The sequence below is a fragment of the Xiphophorus maculatus genome, chromosome 6, assembly GCF_002775205.1.
Source record: "Xiphophorus maculatus strain JP 163 A chromosome 6, X_maculatus-5.0-male, whole genome shotgun sequence".
Taxonomy (NCBI): Eukaryota; Metazoa; Chordata; class Actinopteri; order Cyprinodontiformes; family Poeciliidae; genus Xiphophorus; species Xiphophorus maculatus.
In genome coordinates, this window is record NC_036448.1 from 27,536,152 (window position 1) to 27,550,444 (window position 14,293).

The 14,293-nt window shown below is 36.4% G+C and overlaps 1 protein-coding gene across 2 annotated transcripts in view; it reads right to left on the reverse strand.

Annotated features, from left to right (window-relative positions):
• The window catches only part of larp4b (La ribonucleoprotein domain family member 4B), a 37,997-nt gene extending 24,844 nt beyond the window's left edge, over positions 1-13,153 (reverse strand). For both annotated transcript variants that reach the window (XM_023335429.1, XM_023335428.1), the window contains exons 1-2: positions 12,632-13,153; positions 5,998-6,131 (exon numbers count right to left, since the gene is read on the reverse strand). In XM_023335429.1, the coding sequence (XP_023191197.1) occupies positions 5,998-6,078 (81 nt within the window). In that variant the 5' untranslated portion in view covers positions 6,079-6,131; positions 12,632-13,153. The remainder of the gene's footprint in view (positions 1-5,997; positions 6,132-12,631) is intronic.
• Positions 13,154-14,293: the final 1,140 nt, after the last annotated feature.

The following is a 14,293-nucleotide window of genomic DNA, read 5'->3' on the forward strand; positions in this document are numbered from 1 at the left end:
TTCAGCAACAAGGCAGTTCAAAGTGCTTTACATCATGAAAACAAAATCATCATAAATACATGACAGAGTCAACTGTGAAAATCAGGAGCAGACATTACATTTTGTGAAGTGCCATAGTTAAAATCCTCGATACACATCAAATATGTTATTCAATTTTCAGTTGTTATGGTTCAAACGCAACTCTGAACAGGAGGGTTTTTAAATCTCAATTTAATAAGTTAACTCTGTTAACTTATTAAATTGACTAACTCAGTGTTTTAACCGTATTTCAGTTTTAAGGAAGTTTATTCCAGATTTCAGGTGAATAGACGCACTCTTCTGCAACGTCTTGTTCGATCCTGAAGTACCCTTTTTCCTCCTTTTTATCACAGAAATTAATAGAAATATTATACTGAATTAAACGCCTAAATGGTGTTTTAAAGTTGTATTTAGGTTCTAAATAAGTAAAGAACTTTTATATCGTTAGAAATCATTCACTTTTTTGCATTACAAGCAGAAATTAAAGTATTTCTGAGGGTCTTGGTGGTCTAAACCCACTGGAAATACTCACAGGATTAAAGGAGTAGTTCAGCCTGCACGCCTCGCAGGCAAACAGACCATAACCCAGAGCCGTGGTGAGAGCCAGCGCATCATTTAACTCCTCAGGCACTGGAGGCCAGAAGCCTCCTGTAGAAGGTGGTAAAAAGCTCCACTCCATCCAATCCATGATTAGAACTCAGTAAAAACACGCTCCCACATGCAGGCAGAATGAGACCTCCGATCATCCCCGTGTGATTTCGAGTTTTAGCCGGACTCCTCTGATTCCGTCTCCTCCGAGCTGCTCCGTCGATTCAACAAATCTGATGACAGCAGAGAGGCTCGGCTGCCCTGGTGGGCAAGGCTGACGTTGCACAAGCTGAGTGGCTGCCTCCTCCTGTTCAGCATCCGTGTCTGCTTTTGTTTTTGTCACCGTTGCACTGAGTCATTCTCTGGGAAAACAGCGGAGACGTCCATGGGGCTTTGAGGCGCTCACCTGAAGCCTTTACGTACGCTACAGCTCAACCCTCATGAGTCTTTTAATGGACTAACTCTGCTAATTAGCTGCTGGGAGCAGAACGAAAACACAGTGAAACCTGTTTCCTCTTACAGGAGGAGTAACAAGTCAAAACAAGAAACAAATCCATAGAAAGACAGACGAGTCCAACTGGAAGCTGCACCGGCAGGTCCAGGCCAGGCAGACACACACACGGCAGGCTGTGCTAAAGCTTCAGCTCCTGTCCGAGTCGGCTGCCATAGAAACCCCCGGCTGACATCACCGGATGCGTTTTTTTTTTTGTTTTGTTTTGTTTTTTTTAAACCGGGCATTGCTTGACCTTTAGAGATTTTAAATGTTCCTATTCCTCGACGAGGGTGAAAAGGTTGGCTGGCGTGATGACAGAGAGAGAGAGACGGTTCTGTTTTTGTTGGAGTGATTCAGAGGCGAGTTACTGCCGGTGTCATCCCAGAGCAGCTGATGAAGCACCGCCAAGATAAGAGCAGCGACTGCAAACAGCTGAATCTGGACTAATCTGCTGGTGTGCAAACATCAGGAGCAATCAGAGGCTTGGTATGAACTGAGAAACACCAGGGTAGTTATTTTTATTGCATACAATACTACAACAAACGTCTTCTGGAATCAGAGTGAAAACAGTCAACTACGGCAGAAAAGAAATTGGATTGATGGTTATTTTTCAAATAATCATCAGCTAATTTAGTAGTCAACTAGAAAATATAGACTCAAAAAAAGGCCATTTGTTGAAAGACCAACATAGTCAGAGCAGTAATTAAGCCAAAAGTGTGAAGAAGATAGGATGTGTGTTTGAGTCCAAACATTTGATTTTTAATTTTATTGCATTTTTTCTTTTCTCCCAGTTATGTTAGTTTAGTTGTTATGTACAAATAAGAAAATAAGTTATACTGTTTTATAAATCACACTTGGAAATATTCTGTCATTTTCAAAGAAACATGACTTTTTTTCTTCTTTTAAGTTTTGAAATAAAGAAAAACATTTTCCTCAGACGGACATTCAGGATTAAAAGTTCTTCCATTAAGACAATTTGTACCATCCGCCAAACTGACATTTATTATTATTACAGTTATTATCCACTTCTTGGATAATAACTGTAACATAACTCTCTCCATGTTATCTACTGGCGAAAAACCAAACAGAAACAACTGGTGCTCTCTTTTCTAACAGACTCACTACAGTCTTTGCCTTTCTTCATGTCTGAACTATAAATGCCTTGACTTGAACAATATCCTATTTCATAGGATATTGACCTATGACATAGGTCAATATCCAATGCGTTTTGAACACATATGTGCTCAACATATGGGTTCGTTTGGTCTGGAAGAACAGATTTCAGCTGCTCAAAATGCAGACGGATATGAAACTATTGGCAGGAAATGCTAAAAGTTGAGAAAACTACTTTCAGATAGTGCATATATTGAGGTCTACGCTTAACATTTTGAGATAAATCAATAAAATTACCATAATTATTTAGTTTAGCTATTTTTCTGTGATGTAGAAATAGTTGCTGCATGTCCCTTTATTCCCAATATGGAAAGATTTTCCTCTCTGTTTGCAGTGGAGCTGAATCTCCCTGAACTGAATATGCTAAAAACGCTGGAAGCCGTCATTTGGTTCACTGATTGCTTTTCCACCAGCAGCAGCTTTAATGAGACCTACAGCCTGAAGCGTTACCCCACCACACGCCATCAGGGCATCAGTTTGCCCCCTTTCCATTTCCGCTGCTTCTTATCTGTTTTCCAGTCTTTATCGTGATCTTTCCTTGTCCGAATTTTGCAGCTTACAGGGTAAAAGCTCCTTCCAATGCCTGAAGGCGTCACACTAAATTTTAACCCATTTAAAGCTGCAGAATGCAACTTATATATATATATATATATATATATATATATATATATATGTGTTAATTGAGCTAATTATAAACAACCAATCAAGAGCCAGGAGACAGGTCTTAGCGCTGTCAATAACAACATCATGTGGCGCTGCTCATTCCCCTTGTTGCAGCTAGCATAGCCTGACATTTATTACAGTAGATAAACTGTTTTCCTGTAGCTGTAAGTTGTTTTTCCACTATTAGCATATTAAGCAGAGTACAGAAGCATGACTGACAGCGCTAAGACCCGCCTCCTAGCTCTGATTGGTTGTTTTTGGTCGGGAACTGTGCATTTCTTCAGACAGCAGTAGCAGCTTAAAAAGGATATCGAGGTGATTGATCTTTTGACAGATTGTCTGCATCTAGGCCTGTCACAATAACAAATTTTGCTGAACAATATATTGTCCCAGAAGTTATTGTGATGTAAGCGATAAAATTGTTGTTTTCAGACCATTTTCAAGTAATATAATGCAAGAACACATTCTCAAAGATCCATAAACTTTAAATTCTAATGAAGATTTAAGACTGGAGCTGGAAGACATTTTAAATATCCGACATATATAAACAAAACAACAAATAAAATGAATTATGAAGTCTCTCTAACAAAATTGTCCTTCAAAAGCAGGTCTAGCTGAGACCAAAGCACCAGACTAAAGACTTTTGTCATCCAGTTTTTTTGTAGAAAGAGAGAAAAATGATAAATCATACAAATGGAAATTATTGTATTTGTTTTCATTTATCATGCAATTACATGCCTCATCATATACTGTCACAACATGGTGACAGTTTTAACAAATATGCAAAAAAAATTTTTTTATAAAAGTTGTATACTGCAGCTTTAACATCTGACCGAAAACCCACTCTAAGGTAAAATCATAAATCAGACCAAATTGTTGGACTATAAACTCGATTCCGTTGTATATTGTTGGGGCTTCCCACCCAGTGACCACATTTAGCCCAAACAGTCACTGCAGAAGTCTACCATGTGTTTCCATCAATCAACTCTGCAGGTCCAAGCAGCTCCATGGAGGAATAATACGCCATGCAAGCTGTTTGAATGCCTTCAGGAGAGACACCAGGCAGAAGAGTTGAAAAGTAAAACACAGCCTGCATCGCTTTGGCATGAGCGTTTTTTTTTTTCAGTTCTTTAAAACCTCTGGATGTTTAGGTTTCAGTTCCGCTCCCTGAATTTGGAGACGTTCTGCAGAGTCTGGATGTCTTATCTCTAGGAGCCACCGTTTCTCTTTGGAAAGATTTCTCATCCTGAAGTTACATAATCTTTGTTGTGAAGCTACATGAGCAGATCAGCAACCACAGCTACTTCAAGATGTGTAAACAAACAGTAACTGCTGTGTTTATTATAAAACTAACCGGGTAATTTAAATCAGACTGATTTTTCCAACTTTTAAGTATCACATTTAACCAACATGCTACAGTTCACCTATAGTGATAATAATTATTATTTTACTCAAAACTGGGGAGAAAGAGAGAAGACGGGTCAGAATTTAATCCCTGCTTTACAATGAAACCAATCATTTCCAAAAATAAAAACAGGCCGCAGCTCACATTACAGAGGCGTTTAATTTGAATCACTTCAACACGTAAAGCGTGTTTCTAGCCGAGGAAGCCATTTCCTCAACATCTGGGAACAAAGTGAGGGAAGTGACTGATGGCTGCAGCCTTGTGTTGTTGGATCAGAGTGATGAACTATCCGCAGGTCCTGATGCAACGCTTTCTAAGAAAGGTTTCAGAAATAATAACAGACTGAGGCTTCTCCATCACTGTGATGACAGACCTGGATTTACATGAGGATCAACACACTGGGCCCTTCCGACACACCCATCACCCAACAGATAACTGATTTCCCACGATGCACTTTCATCAGAACTTAAGATGCAAAAACCAAAAAAAAACATTTTCTGCTTTACAAAAACAGACATTGTTTCATTAACACTTAGAAACCTGTTGCATTCAATTGTTATCTTGAATTAGGAAATTAAGTTTTCAGCATAACCCCACATTTCTAATGTTAAAATTAAAACATTTTTCAAACAAAATATTGTTAAACTTAGGCACAATTGTAATACAAAATATATTACAAATATTAATCCCTATTAACTAGAAGCAACCAATCAGAGCCAGGAGGCGGGTCTCAGCGCCATCAAGCACTATTTTGTGTGTCACCGCAGCTAGCATAGCATGCAGTGAATGCTAAGGCTAGTTAGCATGGTCACCAAAGACGCCTGACAAATGGTTTTCTTTTAGCAGTAAGTCGTTTCTCCACCATTAGAGCATTTAGCAGCGACTACATGAGAATGATTGGCAGCACTAAGACCCTCCTCCAGGCTCTTATTGGTTATTTTTGGTCCATTTCTTCAGACAATAATAGCAGCTCTGGGAGGAGGTGGAGGAGATTGATCTTCTCACAGATTATCTGCCTCGTATTATACTGTAATGATATACTAACATTTTTAACAAATATGAAACTAAAACCCATCTATAAAAGTTACATACTGCAGATTTAACTAAATTGACAAAAAAAATACCCCCAGAATGCACCACTACAATTCACTATTCTGTTTGTTTCTTGCTGGATTTCTATTTGAATGTTGACAAAATAAGAACATAAACTCAAAGTTAGTCTCAAATTATATTCTCCAGAATTATAGATACACAATTTAAAACGTAAATCACTATGAAATTGATCAAAAATGTATATAAATAGTCCTGTTTCTCCAGTGGTCACACAAACAATCCTGCACATTTCCAGTTTGTTTCGGTTTTTATTTGTCCTAAACTCACGAAAGGAGAGAAATAAAAGCAGGTCGTGGTTCTTTAGTTACAGGAGATGTTTTCCTATCATTCACCAAGAATTTCTTCTTCATAAAACACAATCTGTGTGGGAAATCAGCCAGCAAATAGCTCAACACAATACCATTGTCAGGCCACATGTTGGCTTATTAGATAGAGCAACAATTTGAGCCATCAGAGGTGGCAAAAGTCACACCGCTTTGCTTAAATTGCTGCAAACCAAAACAGAAACGCTGAAAAATGGCAAAAGAAAACGCACAAAACTCACCAAATGAGAGTTCTCTTTTGCCTCTTGTACTTGCTGCACCTGTGGTTCAGCTACAACTTTCGTGTCCTGGTCAGAAGTCATGAGCCGTCTGCTTCTTGGCTCCTCAGGGAGAAGTCTCTGTGTCACCAAGTAAGCTTCAGAGGGAGCAAACGGAGACGAAAACATGTTAGCTTTGAACGCGGATGTTTAGCAAATATCAGCTGTGACGTGTGGGTGGATGGAGCGGGTCAAAGGTCAGTGGCCGGCAGTTACTTTAAGGAGAGACAAAGATGTGGCCAACAGAAGTGAATCTAACGTGATTAGCATGGTGAACCTTTTATTTTTAAACTGTATTTCTGTTTGTGGAGCTGCAAAAACAATTGACCTTTAATTCCACAAAACTTAATAAAAACGTAAAAATATCTTTCTCATTCTGTTTACAATGTTTGTTTGCCGTCTTCATGTTTTGTATTAAAAGGCAAAGACTGAGCATGTATTTGATTAGTAAAAGGACCAGGTGTTTTTACAGACAGACTCACTGCACTCAGGTTATCTCCAGTCCCGTCATTGTGAGACGACCACCACCACTTGACTGGACCTCTGTTGAATTAACTCAGTTGCTTTAAATATTTATGTAATCATTTGTATTTTTATTTAAAATGCATTTTGGTAGAAAACAGTTTTCATTTTGATATTAAATGGGGGTTTTTCTATTTCTTTCCAAAACAAACAATTTTGTTGTTCTTGATTGATTTGCAACATCAATAAAAGAGGCAAATACTTTTTATAGGCCTTGTAACTACTTGTGTCTCTCTAGTTTTCTCTCTCTCAGCTGACATTTTCATTTTTAAAACTCGACTCCTGAGAGGTGGAAACACGTATTTTCTGCTGTTCTGCTGAAGCTGTGTGTGAAGCGCTGATAATCCGGCCCAACAATCGGTGCCTGCCTGTGACACGGGCTCTGATTGTGTTTGCAGACAAAGCAGGGAGAGAATGGCATGGCTGTAAAACTGGTGACCTTTGAACCACATGATGACAATGATACACAGCCAGTGTGTCATTCCACAGATATGAATGAAGCTCAGAAAGAAAAAAAAACACATTTTAGGATCAAAACCTTCCTGAACAGTAGAATTAAAAACATTTTTTAAAAATATTGTAGAATTACGTAATTATTCTTAGATTATTTCTTTTTAATTTTTTTAATTAAAAGCTGTTTTATGCACTATATTGGAGTAAAATAACGTTTTTTTTAGTTATTTATTTACACAAACTTACCTGGTTTAGATCTATATTCTGCAGTGAGCAACTGCACTTTTAAAACTAAGCAGTGATAATGTTGGAAATGTACAGTACACAGTTGGGTCAGAGATGTACTTGCACAAAGACAGCAGTTAATGTAAAAAGTTTCCCTCATGTTTAAAAACAAAAACATTTGGAGTGGACATTTTAAAGTAGCATCTTATATCAATAATAAGCACAGTTAGATAATATTATAGAAACAGAAATCTCTGTCTCTGTACCTAGGAATGCACTGATAAAAACAACAACATCCAATATCAATATTGTTGTTATGCCTGATAATTTATATTATACAATATTGGCCCAGTTTCACTGTCTGGGCCGATACAAATACAAACACCTACAACTTATGTCAAAGTGAGACCTCTTGTTTGTGCACAAACTTTGTTGTTCTAATGTTTTCTATCTGCCGAGCCGTTTGGGAACCAAGACTAGGGCTGTTGTAAACAAATATTTTAGTAATCGAGTAATCTATCGATTATTCTTACGATTAATCGAGTAAAAAAAAATTTTTTTTTTAAATTAAAAAATAAAATATTGGTAAATCTGGAATAACACCGATGTTACTATTGGATATCAATATCAGTCCAATTTTTCATATTTCAGCTTCCCTAACAGTTACTTTTTTATAGTTTAGAAAACTAACCTGTAACAATAACAGCTCACTTTCTAAGTTAACCTGAAGTTATACAAAGATCTGAAATTATATTAAATTTAATAATAAAGAGGCAGGCTCACAAATACGCTTATGAAAATGTCTATGCTCCAGCTTTTGGATTATGTATTCATCTTCAGTCAGTTTAATAGATGGATTCACATCTTGCCCCATACCTGTCAAGCTTTGGATTTGCAAAAACGGGAAATGTCTCCTGGAGTTGTGGGCTTAGGGTGGGGAGTGGGAGGCAGGTGAACGAACGAACGTAAGATAGGGTGGAGGGCAGGAAATAGACCAGACAGACAAACGTATAAGTCCGGGGGGGGAGAGACGAACGAACAAACGTAATGCATGACCGGTAGACCAGTAGACTAAAGTAAGAAAGGGGGGAGCAATACGGGATATTTATGGCACCTTCGTTCGTCACACTCAGAAACTCATCTACCAGACATGTACCGCCACAATGCACTGTTACACTGTAGCCATCAACTACTCAGCCGCCCGCCGTGTTCAGTCTATCCGCTCACCTGTATAAATACTCCCACACCGCTCTCCCCACCGTTAGGGTTAGCATCCAGCAGCTCCCGAAGGAGAAAGGTTGCCGTACTCCAGGCATCGCGCCAGTCATTTTAAGGATGCCTATTGGTCCCCCAAAAACGATGAAAACCCGGGCGTTATCAGCAATCAATAAAATTCCCACGGGTCAAACTTGAAAATTGGATGTTATGCCGCTAACACTTAGCATTTGTCAACAACTCAAGAGGCGGAAGTCAGAGCTCCACACAACGCACATAATGTTCCGGCTGGAACACGGTGCGCTAAATAATAAAACATAAATTAACAAAGCTTCGAGGCAGGTAAATTTTCCTTGAGGAATTTTAATAATCGAGATACTCAAATTCGAGGAATCGTTTCAGCCCTAACCAAGACAAAACAATAAACATCGGCCTGTCACAATAACACATTTAGCTGGATAATAAATCATCCCAGTAGTTATTGTGATAAACGATAATATTGTTTTGAGACCATATTTAATGGTAATGGCATAATAATGCAGGAACACATTCTCAAAAATCAATAAAACTTTAAATTAAAATGAATAATTAATACTGTAACTTTGACATTTCAAATATCCAAAATACATAAACAAAACAAGAGAAACTACAAATAAAATGAATTATGAATTACATATTATTGCTGCCTGAATTTATTATTTTGTTACTAATTTATGTGCATTTATATACGTTTTCCATTTTAGTCTTTAAGGTACAAGAATTTGCACATAAATTCATATATTTTTCAGTCTGATATTTTAAAATATTAAATAATATATTAATTATTAATATATCTCAGTACTTGAGAAGCCTTTTTGTTAAACATGTTTTCCCCTTGAATAATTTCTTTTTACTTTTATTTGAGTAAAGAGATGCTGAAGCAGTGATTTCCAAGTCAAACCAGCTTAAAAATAATAACATAACAGAAACCATGACCCGGGTTAAAACACATGAACAGTAGGGCAGTGAGTCAGTCTCATTGTCTAGACAATCCTGAACCAAAACATCCTCCACCCTCCCGCCTTTTTCCACACCTTTGTTTTCCGTCTGCATAATTTTACGGAGTAATTTATGACCCCGTGGTTCTCTGAAATAAATCTGCCGCAAAAAGCCGCAGTGGTCCACCAAGTATGTTTCCAGTCTGACTTTTTTACAGACAAACAAGTGGTTCTGTTTCAGAGTCTTGGAACACAGATTTAACTGGCTTCTTAAGAGCGAACAGAAGTCTACTGAGATCGAGAATTAAACCTAAAAAACAAAAACTCTGAGAAATAAGCATATCAATTAAAAAAAGGTTATTATGGAAAATATGTAGATTAATTAGAATCTGATGACTTTTAAGCATTTAATTTATAACACTGAATTTTAATCTTCTGCAAATATATTTATCAATTTTGTTTCTTTTACTTAAAATTCGGCAGAAAGAATTTCATTTTCAAAATTTTGCCTATCAAAATTTGTACGGTCAAAGGTTGCCTTTGAAAAATGTGCCTTAAATAACACTTGAAGAAAATTGCCTTGTAACACTCGAACGCAACTACTAATATTTGCCTTTAAAATTTCACCTAAAATTAAAATAAGACAAAAATAATTGGCAGAAATTTGCTTTTAAAAACCCAACTGCAACGCTTTGTAAAAATTAACTGACAAAAAGTTGCCTTTAAAAATTCACCTAAAAAAGAAGAAAAATTCGTCTGTAGAAATTTGCCCTAAAACCTCAAATGCAAAAATTCAACTACAAAAATCGATTCAAGCGTCTCTAAACAAAAAAATCAATAACTATATATACACAGTATATTCCAATAAACATGTGATCAATATCAATAGACAATACATGTGATATAATATTTATTTAAAGTCTCCCACAGCTAGCTAAGCTAGTTTGACAGAATCAACTAACTCGCTCACTCCTTGGTTGCCTAGCAACTCGCTCTCTCTTTGGTTACCTAGCAACAACTTGCTGACTAACTTGTGCAGTCAGTTTCAGGTTGTGCCTCATAACTGCTTCAGAGTTTCAAACATCGATGTGAAGTGAAAACTGAATAAAACAGGAAAGGTCACACCACCAGTTTGGCAGTATTTCAGATATTTAAAACATAAAACAAATCAATAAGTATAGATATGAAATGCTTATATTGTGATATTTTGTGAATATTGGTGAATTTGTTACTATGTTAATGTTTTGCAACAACTCTAGATTTTACCAACACAAATAATTACTATAATTGTCATTTAATGAAAAGCATCTTTAATTTCAGCAGAATTAGGAAAAATTTTTGCTTTTCTATTTAAAAATAAGAGCAAGAGAAATATAAATCTTAGTTTCACATCTTATTTTTCTAATGTTTCCATGATATCAAAAATATTTTAGAAATCCATAAAACATATATATGTGAAAAGATTTCAAACAAATATCACCCATTCCAGATTGATACCTTAATTCTGCTTGTAAACATTTTCAAATCTTATTTCACAGCCATGTTTGGCATTTTAATCAGCGCCAGTTTAATTTCTGGTCCAGTTCTACTTTAATATCATTCATTTAAAATCCGAAAAGGTGGTTAAAATTGTTCTTCAATTGTTTGAATGGGTAAACATTCAGTCAAAAAGACAATTTAAAAATCCTGACCGATAAAATGTTAAAAATTTAACTGGGATTTGGCAAAGCAAACATATAATTTAAGTGGATCAATACAACCACTTAAATTTTGTGCAATGTTTACCCAAAATACAAACATTGAAAGAAAAGACGTCTCTCAAGGGAATTTCGGAGGTTCCCAGCAACACTACCGTAGGCCTGTATCAAGAACAAATTTTGCTGAATGATAAATTGATAAATTGCAAATAAGAAGTTATTGCGATAAATTATAATATAGTTGGTTTGACATAATTTTCAAGAACACATTCTCAAATATGAGTAAATGTTAGACAGTGTTAAATAAACAAAACAACAAATAAAATGAATTATGAAGTCTCTGTAACAAAAATTGTCCTTCAAAAGAAGGGCTACTTGGGACCAAAACAACAGACTGAAGACTTTTGTTATCCAGGTTTTGGCAGAAAGGGAGGAAAAAAATTTTATAAATCATGCAAATGGAGAATATTGGGTTTGTTTTAATTTATCGTGAGATTTACTTATTTATTGAGACAGGCCTACAAATTATTTGTAAAACCTAAATTATTAAAATTCATTGATAGTCAAACTACAGACAGATCTAATTCTTTACAAACCCAAAAATTAACAATTACTAATTCAGAACTACCAGAAAAAAACTTCAGTATGTGGCATTAAACTGTGAAATAATTTTATTTTTTTTAATTTATCACACAAACATAAATATTATTATTATTATTATTATTGGTGTTTTTTTGTTGTTGATCCTTGTTGTTTTCAGTCAAATTTTTAAAAAAATAATGAGGTTCTTGCTGCTGTAATTAAATGTAAATAGATATTATATTGATGGGTTAACTAATAAATGTGTGTTTAAATGTTATATATTTGTATTAGACATGTAATACATGTTACATAGATAAGCTTATACTTCCACCCATTCCCTTGGATTTGCGAAACAAAAGACTTGACATAATGCAACACTCTGTATTTTTGTAAATATTAAAAAAATAATAAAAACATAAAACGTTGAGACAAAAAGTATAAAGCATCCACCTTTAGGGTAGAAATAGTGAAAATGCAGCTATAAATAACGACGCCTCCCAACACAACAGCCATGTTTGTTTGGATCAACTTTCCAAGTCAACACAGCAACTTCCACCACAGACGCAATGCAGACTCTGAGCCGAGAAAGACTGCAGCTCCCGGGCTAAAGGCCACGGCCATGACCGGCCTGTGGTCTGCAGGTGGAGGGGGGGATACTATAAAGACCTAATCAGAGGTCGGTTCGGTCCGAATATGACCGTTTAAACACCAACATAGCCCAGCTGTTAAAAAGCACTGCTGTAAAGTTAACTGGGCTAAGAAAGTAGCAACCGCGGCTAACTATAACTGGAAAGATGGCGTGATTCCGCGAAATTCCCAACCCCTCAGCTGTTACAGATAACATCAATATTTAGTTATAATAACAGAAAACGTGGATGCCAATCCATTCCCACCTCAACGGGATGGTAAAGGCAGTTTCTCACTCACCTGTCAACTCTCACTGCGCGGCGGTACAAACACTGACGGAGGCGGCTCTTGGTGTTGCTGGACTCGGGCCTTCACTTTGGCTTCCTTCCGGGCTTTTTACGCTGACTTATCAGCGAGCAGCCAATATGGAGCGCCTTCTCTACCGACAGCAGCTCTAAACTTCACCAAAAGGAGCATTCAGGTGTAGCTGCTAGCTGTCGGGAGCCAAATGTAGCGCAAAACGACGCCCCCGAAGCTGGAACCAAAAAAGGGCTGCGAGCTAACAGTTAGCTAGGTGGCTAACTATCAACTTTGTGCACTCGGGCTCAATAAATCTGGCGCCTCAAATCTCAAGCGGTGATGGATTTCTCCAGGCCAACAGCGGGCTCTGCGCAAAGAGGCAGTCGAAAAGCGACCGAAAGTAGCCCTGAAGCCAAGGAGAGAGCGTCTCAAAGCTTCAAATCGATCAAACAAGCCGTTGGTGCTAAAAGATGAGGCAGAGAGGATTTTGGAATGGAGAAGTCGGCGTTTCCTTTCCCTTTCGTGTGCAGCACTAAGATCGTCTATTGGTCCGCAGAGTAGTCACTCCAACGAGTTAGGAGACAAAATAGAACATTTCTGAGAATTAAAATGTCATTCTCATTATTAGACTATGGATATCGCTCATCTTGCATTAACAGAATGAATGCGTGAAAATTTCACAAGGAAAACAAAAATGGGAAAACTACTGAAGAGGATTATGGCCACTAAAATAAAAATAATTCTGACTTTAGTCACAAAATTCTGATTTTAATCTCAGAATTCTGAAGAAGAAAAGTTACAATTCTGACTTTAATCTCAGAATTATACACTTAATCTCAGAATTAGTTTTTTCCTCCTAATTCTGAGAAGAAAAGTCCAAATACAATTTAATCTCAGAATTTTTTAAGAAAGAACAACAACAAAAAACTAGATCCATGAGATTAATGTGAAAATTCAGATTTTCATCTCAGAATTCTGAGGAAGAAATTTAATTTTCTGACTTTTATCTCCAAATTAAAAATATAATCTCAGAATTTATGTTTTTTTCTCCTCAAAATTATGAGAAGGAAAATCAGAATCCTAACTTTAATCTCAAAATTCAGATTTTAATCTAAGAATTCTCACTTTCATCTATGGATTAAAAATTAAATCTCAAAATATTGTGTTTTCCCCTCAAAATTAAGAAAGTTGCAATTATGATTCAGAACTCATGAGCCTTGAAAGAATGAATGAATGTATACATGTGTGGAAATTTCATATAGAAGAAGAAATGTGAAAAATACATTGGAGGATGACAACCTTAAGGTTACGATTCCAACCTAAATTTGAGAATTAAACTGGTGATTTAGAAAACGCTGAATTCTGTGATTTGACTTTTTTCTCACAATTCTGGGGGAAAATAGAAATCTGTGTGGGGGGGGAAAGTACATTTTTATTATTAAAGTCAGTATTATTTTTCCAATCAATCAAATTTTATTTGTATAGCACATTTCAGCAGCAGGCATTTCAAGGTGCTTTACATCATATCAAACACAGAAACACAAAGCAACATAGAATCAACAATCAAAACACGACATTAAGTCAAGTTCCATCAATAAATTTGAAATCGATTACGTTTCAAATACAATCCTAAACAGGTGGGTTTTTAGTCGAGTTTGCATC